Source organism: Rhineura floridana, chromosome 8 (assembly GCF_030035675.1).
Source record: "Rhineura floridana isolate rRhiFlo1 chromosome 8, rRhiFlo1.hap2, whole genome shotgun sequence".
Taxonomy (NCBI): domain Eukaryota; kingdom Metazoa; phylum Chordata; class Lepidosauria; order Squamata; family Rhineuridae; genus Rhineura; species Rhineura floridana.
Window position 1 is genome coordinate 119,084,986 of NC_084487.1, and position 15,646 is coordinate 119,100,631.

The 15,646-nt window shown below is 43.9% G+C and overlaps 1 protein-coding gene across 5 annotated transcripts in view; it reads right to left on the reverse strand.

Annotated features, from left to right (window-relative positions):
* Positions 1-15,646, reverse strand: part of SEPHS1 (selenophosphate synthetase 1) — a 48,138-nt gene that overhangs the window by 23,613 nt on the left and 8,879 nt on the right. For all 5 annotated transcript variants that reach the window (XM_061582278.1, XM_061582276.1, XM_061582280.1 and 2 more), the window contains 3 exons: positions 9,821-9,924; positions 8,310-8,417; positions 5,834-5,988 (listed from right to left, as the gene is read on the reverse strand). In XM_061582278.1, coding sequence (XP_061438262.1) covers positions 5,834-5,988; positions 8,310-8,417; positions 9,821-9,924 — 367 coding nt within the window. The remainder of the gene's footprint in view (positions 1-5,833; positions 5,989-8,309; positions 8,418-9,820; positions 9,925-15,646) is intronic.

Here is a 15,646-nt window from a genome sequence, read left to right on the forward strand (position 1 = left end):
ACACCACTTGGAGAAAGCCACCCAGGTATGTTGATAAATACGAGTGGTAGATGGTCTTCTCGAGGCCAAAATAATATCAATCACAGCGTCAGACAGTCCAGCTGACCTCAAATGTCCCCGTTCAAACGCCACGCTGTTAGATTGAGCCAAGTAGGGTCCTGGTGCAGTACTGGGATAGGAGGTCTGGCCTGACTGGAAGTGTCCAAGGATCCACCATTGACATTGCCAGAAGATCTGAGAACCACGGTCGGCGTGGCCAAAATGGTGCTATCAGAACCAGTTGTGCTCTCTCGGTTTGCGCCTTCCTCAAGGTTTTGGCTAACAATGGTATGGGAGGAAAGGCGTACAAGAGACCGTCTGGCCACGGTGTTGTCAGAGCATCCACTGCTTCCGCTGTTGAATCTAGGTATCGGGCAAAGTACCTGGGAAGCTGGCAATTGCGACTGGAAGCAAACAGGTTGACTGAGAAGGCGCCGAAGCGACACTGGAGACGATGGAAAATGGCTGGATGAAGTTTCCATTCTCCCGGAAAGACTTGTTGTCTGCTGAGCCAGTCTGCTGTCACATTCCAAATCCCTCTGAGATGTTCTGCTTTCAGGGATTGTAGATGTTGTTCTGCCCAGACAAAGATGAGGGAGGCTAAGTCCTGCAGAGGACGAGACCTGGTGCCCCCCTGTCTGTTCAAATGTGATTTTACACACGCGTTGTCTGTTCGAATGAGCACGTGGTCCAAAGGGAACAGAGACTGAAAACGACGTAGAGCTAAGTGGACAGCCTTTAGCTCCAGCCAGTTGATGCTTTGAGTTTGCTCTGCGGTGGACCAAACCCCTTGAACGTACTGGGAGTTGCAGTGGGCTCCCCAACCGATGAGGCTGGCATCTGTGGTTACAACGGTTCTGCGGGGTTCTCTGAACGACGTGCACCTGGAGAGGTGTTGAACCTTGGTCCACCAGCGGAAGGAGAGGCGCAGTGCGGGGCTCAAACGAACTTTGCGATGGTTGGAGCTGGCAATGTCCTGTTGAAATGGCAACAGAGTCCATTGAAGGTGCCGAGTGTGGGCTCGAGCCCATGGCACAATGTGGATTGTAGAGATGAACATCCCGAGCGCTCTGGCGAGAAGCATGACGTCTGCGGATGTTTGTTGTATCAGGGACCTTGCAATGCTTGTGATGCGATCTGGAGCAAAGAAGACCATTGCCTGCAGGGTGTCCAACATTGCCCCTAGATGTAGTAGGCATTGGGTTGGTTGGAGATGGCTTTTGTCGAAGTTGACAAGCCAGCCGTGGGCCTGCAAAACATTGAGGGTGATCGTTAAATGATGATGAGCCAGCTCCTCAGATTTGGCCTGTATTAGCAGATCATCCAGATATGGGTAGAGATGAACCCCTTGGGTCCGGAGATAAGCCACTTGGGTGAGTAGCACTTTGGTAAACACTCTTGGAGCAGAGGAGAGGCCGAATGGCATCGCTCTATATTGAAAGTGCTGGTGGCCAAAAGCAAACCGAAGAAACTTTCTGTGGGCTATGCCCACATGGGGCACATGGAGATACGCTTCCTTAAGGTCGATAGAAGCCAGGAAGTCTCCTTCATGCAGACTCTCCGTAATGGAGTAGAGTGATTCCATTTTGAACCTGCGATATGTTACAAAACGGTTGACAAACTTGAGGTCCAATACTGCCCTCCATGATAAATCTCGTTTTGGCACAGCAAATAGGAGGGAGTACACCCCTTCCGACCTCTCAGTTGTGGGGACTGGCTCTATTGCCGCTATGTCCAAGAGGTGTTGTATAGCTGTCTGCATGATGCTGTGCCTGGTCTGTGCCCTGGGACAAGGGGATAGATGGAATTTGTCTGGTGGGGTCGCCCAAAACTCTATTGCATAGCCAAAGGAGAAAATGTCCCTGATCCAGGCGATCTTAGTCAGATGCAGCCACTGGTCTCCAAACATAAGCAGTCTGCCACCCACAGGTAGTGTGCTAGTACTGTTTGCGTTGGCGAGACCCTCCCCTATATGAGGACGATGAGGTACCTCTGCGCCCTTGGTACTGACCTCTGCCGTGGAAACGACGGTTCCAGGTTCCCCTGAAAGTACTGGAGTCATAGGATCTGAAGTCGCGGCCTCGTCCTCCTGGCCGTGGTCTTCGAAAGGGCTTGTTAGTGCGGAAAGGGGGAAATCGCCTGAAAGGCCTATGGTCGATGTTCTTGACAGTGGCCAAGACCGGTTTGCGAGCGTCTTTGGGATCGACCAGCACTGCCTTTAGAGCTTCCTCGCCGAAGAGCAAAGATCCGGAGTAAGGTGCCCTAGAGAGATTCACTCTGGACGTAGGATCAGCCTGCCAATGGCGAAGCCAGAGGGTCCGTCGAGCGACTATCTGAGCCGTCATGGCTCGTGCCCCCAGTTGAGTGGCATCCAGAGTGGCATCCGCTACAAACGCCGCTGTCTTGCACAATTTTATGAGTGACCTTCTAAGAGAAGCAGGATCAGGGTTAGGGTCCTCTAGAAGATCATCCAGCCACATCATTGCTGCCCTGGAGAAGACGGACGCTGATGCGGAGGCCCGCATGGAGAAGGCAGTGGCCTCGTGATTTTTGCGTAGAGCGAAGTCCAATTTTCACTCAGTAGCATCCTTGAGTTGAGATTCTCCTTCTGTAGGCAAAAGAGATCGCGAAACTAGGTTGGCGATTGGCTCGTCTATGCCAGGAACGGCCAGCTTGGTGGTAAAGTCAGGGGCTAGAGAGTAAAGTTTGTCAGCCAGGTTCTTGAAGCGGCGAGTTTGGAGTGGATGAGACCATTCATCGGCAGCCAGTTTAGCGATGGGATCCGGCACCGGGATGTAATGCTCAGTGGGTGCAGGGGATTTGAGGCCCCTGGCTCCTTTAATAGTTGGAGCGGCAGCAGAGGAGGGCGCAGCTTGGAGACCAAGAGTGTTAACTACCCTGCAAGCTAGAGGTTGATAATCTGATCCATTAAACAAGCGATACGATGTATCCTCCTCATGTTCTGAAGAGTCACTCCATTCATCTCCATCAGCATGTTCAGCGAAGGGTGACTCCTCCCCATATGAAGTGTCATCACAACATCTGCCTCTAGCTACATCAAAGGGATTTGGGGAGCAGGAAGGATTTGTCTCATGGCCTACATATTGGTCCATGATGTTTTGAGATATGGCAGAGACCTGTGGTGACTGCATCTGTGTAAAAAAAGACAGCATGTCCTGAAGTTGTGAAAGAAACTCGTGAGACAGCTGTAGCCCCGTTGAAGCAGATGGTTGTGGCTGAGTAGGTGGCTCAGTGGGCTGTGACGTAGGACCAGCTCTGGGTGGTAATGTGGGAGGAGGCTGGTTACGTGTTGGCTGAGTAGGGAAGCCAGGAAAGCCCTCCTCATCTGAGGAAGCAGTGGGAGAATGAAAGATATCCGTCAACTGTTCCTGAGCTGCTGTGGTGGGTGTCGAGACAGAAGCATAGCGTGGTCGCTTGGTTTTGTTGTGGCTGGAAAGGTGTTTAGTTTTAGCCAGTACTTTGGTATGCTTAGTCTTAGTTGCCTTGGATGGTTGTGGCTTGGCTGTCTGAGACATGTCTGGCTGTTCCGCCATCTTATAATCACTATGGGTGCAGTACACGGCCACGGAGGGGGCAGAATGTAGAGACCCGAACAGGCTCAGTACACGACCACGGAGGGGGTAGAATGCACTGGTAGATGGCTGAGTGCACGGCCACAGAGGGGGCAGTATGCACTATGGTATCAGCTCCAGTATAATGCAGGCTGGATTTCAGGGTTTCAGGCTTGGTACACTGCCACAGAGGGGGCAGAATGTACAGGATATACTTCAGGCTTGATGCACGGCCACAGAGGGGGCAGAATGCACTATGTTGTCAGTGTCAATATAATGCAGACTAGTTTAGGCATATGCAAGTTATCACAGTCTGAGCGCACGGCCACAGATGCGTTAGAGTGTACAGTTCAACTTGTGCGCAGTATGAGTAGTGTCAGCACACAGCCACAGCAAGGTATAGTTCAAAAGCAGTTTAGATCACAGCCACAGCCTGAAGAGGCAGCCACAGAAGCGCAGTGCATACGGTGTAGATCACTGTCCCAGACTTGAAAAGCAGCAGCAATAGTCGAGTGGAAAAGAAGCCTTGTATATCTGCAGGATCCTAACTGTCCCACACATACAGTAGCTCTGGCAGCCTGCTATTAGTTAGTACATGAGAGGAAAAGGGGACAAATAAAATGGCACCCGAGGCAGGCGCGGGAAAATACAAATGAACATGGCGGGCAATAAAGAAGGGACAATGGCGGACTGAGGCACACAACTCGATCTGCAGCCGCGGGGCCGATTAGCAAGATCGCGGCACAGCAAATAGGCAGGGAGCAGCTAGGGAGAAATCACAGCCGCTAGACAGCAGTAGGTAGCAGCCGCAGTCGCCGTCTGCCCAACTGTCGCGGCGTGGAACGCAAGGCAGAGAGCCTCAAGAAAAAAGCTGCGGCACAGAAAATAGGTAGAAAGCAGCTAGGGAGAAATCGCAGCCGCTAGAGGGCAGTAGGGAGCCGCCACAGCCGCCATCTGCCCAAGTGTCGCAGCATGGAAAGCAAGGCAGCGAGCCTCAAGAAAAAACCAACGGACAAAGCCGCACGAAAGAGAGCCGCAGTAGCTGGCTCTCGAGGGGATATGACACCGAAGCTGCCGCCGTGAGGATAGAAGCCTCGGTAAACCCTGGGAAGGAATTGACTCAAAACGGCCAGGAATGGTAGAGAGCACCGGGAGCTGCAGCCGCAAGCTCCCGCTGGGAATGGAGAGAACCGCAGCCGCGGTCTCTCCGAGGGCCGTAGGACAAAAAACTGGGAAAATAAACGGCCCGGGTCAGGGAGAAACCCCCCAAGGAAGTTCCCCAGGAATGGCAAACAACATTAGAAACAAGACAGAGGGAAGGGAAAACGGTTGGTAAACACACAAATAACAATACCTCCACACCCTGTCAGACAAATACAAGAACAAAACACACAGAGACTTAGCTAAGCTACGCTATAGAATATCAATCTTGTTCGTACGAAGGCAAGAATGAACTGGAGAGTGGGAGGGGCCTGACGCCCCTAGTCTTGACTTCAAAAACATTCTTGCCTTCGCACGATAGGTGGAACTATAACCCGCAGTGATGGCCCACCTCCTATGGAAAATCACTTGCTCTTACTTCAAGTGCTTAGGACTGCAGCATATGTTATTGTACTGCGGACACCAAAGTAACCATGTTTTCAAACCAAACATTTTTTCAAAACTGCTGGAATCATGGAAGGACATACAGCCACACAGTTCTCCAAAGACTGATGGAAAGGAATGCTTTCCTCTGTAGTGTTCATTAATGAATACTATATACTACAATGTTACAAGTAGCCAGGATGCTGAATACAATATTAATATGATTTCCTGGGTAGTTCAAATACATTGTCCAATGGCCTTTTTCTAGAAATTAATACTTGCATTCAATTAACATTCAGATCAAGAACTTGACACTATGAGCACTTTTCCCAGTTTCGAAAAACAGACGCTTACCTTTCATTCTTGACACATGCATCTTCAAATGAAAATGGTGACTTGTTTTAAATATTTCTGAGGCTACATTCTAAAAACACTAGAGAGTAAGCCCCATTGAACGCAACTATCCAAGTATGCATAGGATTATGTAGTTTGACATATATTAATACTGAAGAACCAAAACCCAAAACCAAATTTTCCAATAATTACTATTACAAAAAGCAAACAACCCAAATTAACAGTAGCTATGCCTTTCAATCTTTTTCAACACCTTGTGCATAAGATTAAATGCTTCAACTCACATTATAAACTCATTAGGCTGACAGACTGTTGTGGCTACTCCTCCTAAAACAATCCAAGGGTTTAACACCGTCTGACCACCAGTCACCGATGTTCCTGCCTCTTCTGCAGCATCTTTGAAACCTTGGATAATGAGAGGCATTACTTTGTCCCTTTCCTACAGATCAGAAACACAAGTAGAAAAACTCAGTATCTACCCATTGGGGGGGATCCAATCTAGAGGTACAAACCAGTTAAAAATGCTTAAGAACAATTTCCTAGATTCAAAAATTATGCTTTTCTTAAATCCAGCAAAGTTCTTAAAATTAAATGGGTTGGATCCAGAGATGCGAGTACTCCATTCATGAAACTGGGTGCTCTCACCTGCCATAAAAGGTGGATTTCTGCAATTCCTCTTTCACCTTATAGCCCCTTTTTTTCCTCCCCCAACCCAAAAAACCATCACCCGAGGGTTAGCGGATACTCCAGTGCAGCATTGAAGGTGATATGGGGGAATGCATGGGGAAATTACAAAAATTGCCTCCCCGACTTTTTTGTTTGTGGAAGCCTCCACTAGACTGAAGCCCCTCTCCGTGAATGGAAGGATTCTCTCTTTTCGCAGAAGGGTTAGACTGGATCCAGTACAAGATACTCTATACTTTAATAAAAAGCACACAGCAGGTTAGTGCGACAGGAGAACACAAAGCAATACATACCTACACTTTAAAAAGCAAAATAGTTCTCTTTATGGTGTAAGTTATGCCATGCAAAAAGCATTCCTCTCACACACTTGCAATATCCAATAATGACATGAAAATGCAAAACACAGACTGAGCAAGCAAACATCCTGTATTTGTGAGTTTCAAATTAAAATGAAGCTACATTGCTTGATTTGCAAATATAACATGCAAATATATATTACACGTATGCCAAAGTGCTTTGTATTCCAACCACCAATGCCTTGCCATATCTCAATTCTGAGATGAACAGTAATAAGTCTGCTTGAATGTTTTAGTCGAACTGCAAAAATGATCTGGTCTTGGTAATTACAGAACGGCCCAGTTCACATAACACTAAGATATATAATCTAGTGCTAAGTGCATGAACTGGCAGGAGACTCACCAAAGTTTCAGGCTTACATGCTCCTGCAGGACCAGCTTTAGTTTCACTTTTCACTAATCTCATGGTTTATAACAAACTCTGACCAGTTTCAAAACAAGCTAACTTTAAACCATAGGTTACAAAGCTAGCTTGCTTATCTATCTCAAGTCTAACCTTCATCCTGACTTCTGGGGTCTATTTGGACCCCCAGCTGCACTTTTCACTGTAATTTACACATAAGTAGACCTACAGGGGTGTCCTCCTAGGACACTGGAACAGATTTTAACCTGTACAATCTCCCCAAATTTCAGCCAGTTACTACTTACCATTTTATTTATGGGGGAAAAAAACACTGAGGTCCAAAAATACCCCAGAAAAAAGCCCTGGGGTGAATTTCTGCCTTCTACTGTGTAATTTATACATAAGTAGACCTACAAGGTTGTCATCCATACAATGTTCCCAAATTACAGCAAGTTACTACTTATCGTTTTCCTTCTGGAAGCAAAAAAGTCACAAGAGTCCAAAAATACCCATTTACTAAACATTCATGGAGACTGCTCAGAAAAATTCTACCTCCTCTAAATAAGTGTTTTTTGGCTCAAGATGCTTTTGTAGTGTCAAGCACACTTGAGGTGACCAAAAAAAAGGGGAGCTCTGGGGTACAAAGTGACCCCCTCCTTCCACTGGAAATCTCATTGGGATCCAAATATACCCCCAAGTCAGGCAAGTGTGTGTGTTTTTAACAGTTAGAATGAAGGTTAAGATAAACCATGATCTCTTGTTCATATGAAAAGACAAGCCAAAAATAGAAGAAAGTGAAAGCAAAGACCAGTAGAGTTGCTTGTGATTGCATGGTAAGAGGATAGGAGAGAGAATGTGAGCCTGAGGATCATGCATGTAGCACTAAACCATAATTTTGTGACATGTACAGGCAGCCAAATCAGGAGGAAAAGACCTAACATGCAAGTTAAGGGTACGACTACTGGGATTCTGATAAAGCGGCATCTGATTTTGGCTCTGCTCTGGTCCTCGATGGATCACTGTATTTCTCTACAGAACAGAGTGCAGGAGAGTAAAACCTTCCTCTAATTTGCTTGATCACCAATTCCAGAATGACCATAGTAAGCATCTTATCTTGCAGAGAGTTGCTTACTCTTTTTAAACTATTTTGACCTCTTACTTCTCCTTGACTATGCATCACATAAGCTGAAAAAAAACACACCAGATGTTATCCTAGGATACAGATTCTGTTGACCCAGACATTCAACACCAAACATGTTGATTCTCTTGTAGATGCTTGAAATACAATTTACATTATTCACTATGATGAATAATGAAAGCTAATGTTCATTTACAGAAACACAAGGCAATATGTCAGCATTTTAAAAAGAAACTTACCCTATCTGTCATTTTGTTACTGATCCCAAGCAGCATCAACATGTTGTCACACTCAGTGACTCCCATAGCATAAAGATCACTAAGAACATTGGCACATGCTATACGTCCCTAAAAAAAACAAAGAGTTCTTACTGAATTATTTTTACAAAGCATTATTCATCTGCTGCTTTACAAGTAACATAGGCAATAGATATGTCCCTTTCCCAAACAGCTTATTGGTTTAAACATTTTAACAGTGGAAAGAAGCAAAGAGAAGAGAAGATACAACAAATATTTATTATCTTCTAAAGGAAATATCCCTGAAATAGCCTTTTTATATGACTATATTAAAAGATATTTCTGGTGTACTTTGATCAATAGTGTCCAGGACTCTATAATACACTTCCCAGGCAGAAATATAAATGGCAGCCAATTCCACTCCAATCAGAATTCGTTTCAATAAACATTTTAATATTGCATTGGTGCACGACAATGGAACCAATTACCTAGAGAGGTGGTGAGCTCTCCAACACTGGAGGCATGCATGCAAGAGGCAGCTGGACAGCCACCTGTTGGGTATGCTTTAATCTGGATTCCTGCATTGAGCAGGGGGTTGGACTCAATGGCCTTATCGGCCCCTTCCAACTCTACTATTCTATGATTTGTCCAAGATACCACAAACTGTATCTGTTTCTTCATCTATAAAAAGAAACAAACAGCTCTAGAAGATCTGAGATTTTCAACTAGTGTCAACATTTCAGAGAAGTGGAAGTGGCCGACTGTCAACATATCAGTTATGCAAAAGTGGTCAGCAATTTTTCCCTTTTTAATGTGGGTCTACTTGACATTCTTTTACAATCTGTTATTATTGGCAATTTCTAAGTTACACACATCTGTAAGAAATCTAGCCCTCACAGAGCAGACTAGAACACAAGAAACCTTGTCTGTAATATAAACAGGCATGTGTGACACATAACTGCACATGCAGCTAGTTTCATTTGATGCTAGTACCCAGCAGTTCCCATTACTAACAAGATACACTACTATTCATTTAATTAAAAAGCAGCTTGCCTTTTCAGTATTAGGAACTGCTGCAGCACAAACATCATACATGCTTGTGATATACCTGCAGTTATATTCTATAATGTACATATTGATCTTTTAGGTTGCGGCACCTAGTAGTAATCTTCAAACTTATTCTGAGTATGTTTGTATCAATAGGTTGGACCACCTTGGGTGAGAAATTTCATGGAGGGCAGATATATACTTAAGAGGCCAAGGGCGATTGGGATGCAGTGTCATTCTAATTCAAAATATCCCAAGATACTGGAGTACAAAGTTCAGATACAGATCTCTGTCTCTAACTAGGGAAAAACTGTGACCACTTGAAAAGGTGAACTGGGTGTTCCATCACAACTGAGAAATTCTAGCACAGTCCAAAACAGAGCTAGCCAATCACATTGTAGGCAGCCACCTCCCCCCCCCCGATCTCAGATATGAGAGAAAGTGACAAATGTGTTTAGACAGCTCACCATCATATAAGGATCATCCACAATGGGATAAATGTAATCTGTTGTCTGGACCAAAGATAGACCTCCATGTCTCAAAGGAATAACACAAGTGTCCATTCCAATTCCTGGAAAGACAACAATAGGGATTATCAATTAATAATAGTAACTTGCTTGATAACTCTTGAAGTGGACTGTATCCTTGTCCACCCACAAATATTCCTTATGAACCAATGAAATCTGAAAGGTGCATACACAGCAGCAGCTGAGGTGGTTTGGAGGGACAGGTCAGTCTGTTACTCATCATTAAACCCATGCCCTACAGTCTCAGTCCTTAAATAGGTCTGCCTACAGAAAACAACTGACACACACACAAGCGGATTACTACAAAAAAATAGTATGGTCTGCACACTAGACAGTAGCTATTCGTGAGGTTCAGTCCACTCCTGTGGCATACAGCCTTATGAAGACTGCCAGACCATACAGTTGCTACAGTACCCAGGAGAGCTTTTTACCATCTCGATCTAGCAAAAAGGCTGTAATCCTCTCCGTCTAATATGAACCTGGCAGATGAAAAGCTGTCAATACCATTTTACTTTCTTGATTTAACATAAAAAAGCAAAGTGCTCTATATGAGACTGTCCCTTTAAAGGCTATTCAGTCTTAAGAGCTTCCATAGAAACTTGTAGTTGAACTACAATGTCAGGAACAAAGAACATCGGTGCTCTGGTCTTCCTTGGCTTCAAAATACAATTCAATACCAATCTTCCACAAAACTTAACTTTTACCCATGGCTGTCACAATCTCTAAAATCAACTTCAAGCAACCTGCTAATATTTACTAGACCCCCTGATTAACAAATAATTTTATATGGGTCACTTTGAAGCAAAAGGTGAGGGACAGTAGGAGATCAAACCTCCCGCCCTGTCTCACATAGTGGACTGACAAGAAGAGCCTTTGCCAAAAACATCAGTCCCTCCATACATGTCTCTTACCTTTAACGGCCAAATGATATCCCTCAGAGGATAGGATTTGGGTACTCTTTCTAATCCATCTAGCTCTTCCTTCAAGCAGCTTAGAGCTGCCCTCACAGCATTACATGCAAGTCTCCCACAAGACCTGTTGAGCTTTAACAATGTTGACAAACATGTTCCATCAGACCACTTCTGGGCCCAGGAAGCTTTGAAGAACACACGGAGTGATGTTCTCAGTAAGTGTCCCAGCTTTATGAACTTTTATATCTATGATGTTCTATCTCACCTTGTAAGATCCCCAAGGCAGCTTACATTTTTTTAAAAAACAATTATGAATAAAATTTCACCAAAATGAACAACAAAACACCACATTTGAATAAGGTCCTAGTGTACCAATAACATCAATACAGTGCTACTAAATGCCTTGAAAAAAGTTAACTTGACATCACACAGTCCCAGTTCTTCACTCTCTTGGTGGAGCAAAGGGGCAATGGCACGCAAAGATATCCATTAGTCCTCACCCAAGGCCTAATAGTCTGGCTGAATTGCTGCTCTCTCTGGAGACAGCAGCAAACCCAATGATAAACAGCCCCCCCTAGAAACCATTTATTATAATTTTTTCATGAAAACTCACCACATCCTTATCCCGTAATTCCATAAATAATGCAAGGCCTTTCTAGTTGAGCAGACATATAGCTGTGGTTGGATGTGTATTTGAATGTACATAATGTTATATATTTTTGATTAATATTTTGTAATCCTGAAGCCTTGGGCAAGGAGATAAGATTCTAACCAAATAATAAATATTCTATACTCAGAAGAGGTTATTGTCTGCACCAATTTGAATTTACACAACCAAAATAATTGGGTTCTACAGAATTTGGTTCCCTATGGCAAAGAGGTTAAGGTTCTCAAATGAGAAAGCAATGAGTAGCTGAAGTCCAAGAGAGTAATGGCAGGGTGACTAGGATTAAGAGTCCTAGAGACAAAATACTATTTACTTTATTAGCTAGTTTTAATTTTTGGTTTTATGAACTCCCTGCACAATCTAGAAATTCACCCCACAACAGAGGCAGCCCTCACATTAGGCCAGGGTCATGATCTGAAATCTATGGTGCATCAAACTTGCTGAAGTTAAGCAGATCTGGGTCTGATCAGTGTCTGAACAGGAGACTACCTGAAAACCCTATGTATACTATCTTGTGTTCCATGAGTGTGAAATAAAAGTATAGTGAATTATGTATAGTAAATTACACACACACACTAGTGCAATTCTCTGCAAAAATGGAAGGGCCCATGGGCATAGGGGTATCCTCACCCATCTTGACTAGAGCAGAAAAATACCTTGAGCCAATTTTACTGTTACAAAGGGGGGGGATATCACATGATCCATCTCTACAAAGTTTCATAGATGACTGCCTTTTATATAAGGAAATGTAAAGGATAGTAACTTAGGGTTGTATTCAACGAAGTCCTATTCAGAGTAGATCCACTGAAATTAATGAACCTAAGTTAGTCATGTCTATTAACTTCAATGGGTCTATGAGTAGAAGGAGCATTGAATACCACCCGAAGATTTTTTCTCAGATTTCACTAGACAGGAGAATAGGTGGGGGTACAGCAACCCATTAATATTTATTATATACTGCCTTTTTGCCAAAAGACTTGATGCAGTTTACATTTTAATAAAGGGCTTACATTTTAATAAATGGTTTTGTAACTTGAGACAAGGTACAAAATGAAAATAACTTCAGGTATCAAGTCTTTCCTGCTGCTGTATTATGTAACATATGAAACAATCACAGCAAGAAAAAATTCTGGGATTGGAAAAGCCACATGTCAGTAGGTCTCAGGTGAGCTGACTGGAGGTGATCTCGCTCTCCACAAGAGCATTATTAGCTTCATACTGAGCTTCACCACTTTCAACACACACACACTAACTACAAAGCACAAGAACATCTGCCATACCAGTGCCCCTACATACACTTTCATTACTGTAGTACAATTCTGACCAAAGAATGGGCTATTTTTTAGGCATCTGGATACTCCCAAGCCAAGCTGCACAAGCCAGACCCTTCTAAGCCTTAATGGAAGCAATAATGCAGAAACCTCTAGGGCAGCCTTCTCCTGCTTGTGGCCCTCAAGATATTTTGGATTACAACTCCCAGCATCTCTGCCTATTGGTTAGTGCAAAACGTCAGAGGGCAACAAGATGGGGAAGGCCAGGGTGCCAGTACATATAGCACCAAGAGGGATGCTGACTAGCTGGGAGGAAAGTCTGAGAGCAACTGTGCTCTTTTTTTCTGGCCAGTTCCACTCTTGGACTTGCCTCATCATCTCCTGCCCACAACAGAGTAAGAAAACACTGTATCGTAAGAAGCACCATGCAGGATCAGACCAAAGGTCTATCTAGCCCAGCATTCTGCTCCCTGTAATAGGCAAATCAGATGTTTCAGGGAACCCCACAAGCACGGCATAAAAGGTATTGTCTCGCCTGCTGTCGCTCCTTAGCAATTGGGATTAAGCAACATATTTCTGCATAACCATCATGACTAAAAACCATACATTTATCTAATTCCATTTTAGAGTCAACTATGCTAGTGACTGTCACATCTTGTAGCAGCAAATTTCATAAGTTAATTGTGTATTGTGTGAAGTATTTTCTGTTCTAAATCTCGTGAAGATCAGTTTCATTGCTTGATCCCAAATTCTACTATATCAAAGGAGAAAAAATAGTTTCTCCACACTATACATAATTTGATAAACCTGTATCATTCCACCCCTCACAGTTGCCTTTTTTCTAAACCTAAAAGCGTCAAATACCACAGCCTTTAAATCAAGGAACATGTTCTAGCTCTATCATGTTGATTCACTTGCAACCCTTCTAGTTCTATGGCTCTATGACAACAGTTTATTTTTGATCACTTTCCAAATAATCCCTAGTATAATATTCACAGCTGCTTCAAACTGTTAAGGTTTTCACTAAGCTATCTAGCATGGTGCCAACTCTTTCCTGATTGGTCATTGCCACTTCATGTCCCACCAGCGTATATGTGAATTTAGGATTTTTCATTCCAAAATGTATCATATTTCAATTACTTACACTGACCTGCATTTGCCATTTTGCTGACTCTTCACCCTATTTGGAGAAGTCTTTTGGTGCTATCCATCCTTGGCCACCTGTGTTCATCCCCAATGCCAGATCATTTATGAACAAGTTAAAAAGAACCAGTTTCATTATAGATCCTTGGGTAACCCACTTATCTACGTTCCTTGTGTAACTGTCTATTCCTATGATCTGCTTCATCTTTTTTAGCCAGTTACAAATCCATAAGAGGGCCTGCCCTCTAATCCCAGGATGGCAAGTTTACTTAAACTCCCTCAACAAAAACTTTTATCAAAAGCTTTTTGATATGCATATCTACATGCTTGCTGATACTCTTAAAGAACTCTAAATGCAACAAATGGAATACTCTGTGGATGCAAGCTCCAATTAAAACATCCCCTGCAAGGATTATGCTCAAGCTCATATACAGATGGCACTGCACTCAGTCAAAATTACATCAAGTAACAGAGGTACAATCTTCAGACTGCTGGAAAAGAAGCAACTCTTGGCGTGGGTACTTCCACATGAGGTGGGATTGTACAATTATTCTGGCCAAAGGTATTCCAAGTGATCTCAGAAACTGGTGCAATTAATACCAATGGATGCTGGTTTAGCTTTGTTGACTATTTTTCCTGCTACCAGTATGACGATGCTCCATAAAGAAATAATTATGTTCTTGCTAGCAGCAGTAAGGCTAGAAACAGCACACTACTGGTGATACAACACACCCTTTACCATTCACGGTTGGTGGACTAAAATATGGACGATGGTGCCGGCTAAGAAACACACAGCCTCCAGCAAAGTACTTTGGGGCATAAAGACAAATTACACCTTCCTGGAGCTATGGTATCCTCTCTTCGCAATAGCACCACCGACTTCACCCAAGGACAGTTGGTTGGGTATTTTGCCTAAACACTTAATGGTCCATAACAGTGGTTCCCAACCTTTATGAATACGGGCCCCCCTTTATGAGTACGGGCCCCCCTTTATGAGCTCAAAAAATGTCGTGACCCCTTCTCCCTAGGGAGGCAGGCTGGCTTCTAGGAAGGAAGAGGGAAAACAGCCTTTCCTTGCAGCCTTGCTTCTTTTTGCTCCACAAAAAGCCCTCTTCTCTCATTCTGAGTAAGGGTGTCATCAGCAGCGGCAGTGCAAGGAGGAATCGGTGATAGTAATCCCCTCTTCTTCCGGTATCTCCACCCTCAGCCTCCTTTGGCGTCTGCCATGTATTTTATGGGCAGATGCCTGCCCTCGGTGCACCTGAAAGATGCTCTGTCGCTTCAGCAAAAGTCCTCCCCTCTCGTTTGGAGCAGGGGGGAGGTGTCATCTGCAGCAGCAGTGGGGAGCAGACAGTGTCCAGGGAGCGAAGACTTTTTAAATAAATAAATAAATAAATTCTTTACTGTTCATGGCCCCCTCTGGATTACTTCGCAGCCCCCAAGTTGGGAAACACTGGTCTATAACATGAAGAGGGAATTCTTTATTGTTGTTGTTTGGCTGTCTCTTGTCTATTTCCTACATATCAAAATTTGGAAACTACACTTAAGGGTGGCGAGAGTGTAGTGGTGGGGGCTGTTAGGGAGTTATGTGGTTTTAATTGTTGACCATTTTCTGTAAACAAATCTGAAAACTAAATAAAGATTTAAAAAAACTCTAAAAGGTTAGCAAAGTAGGGCATCCTTTTGCAGAAGTCATGCTGATTCCTCTTGTTCATAAAATTAGCTTTAGTAACGCTTTCCAATTTACCCAGAACAGATGTTAAGCTGTTTGGCC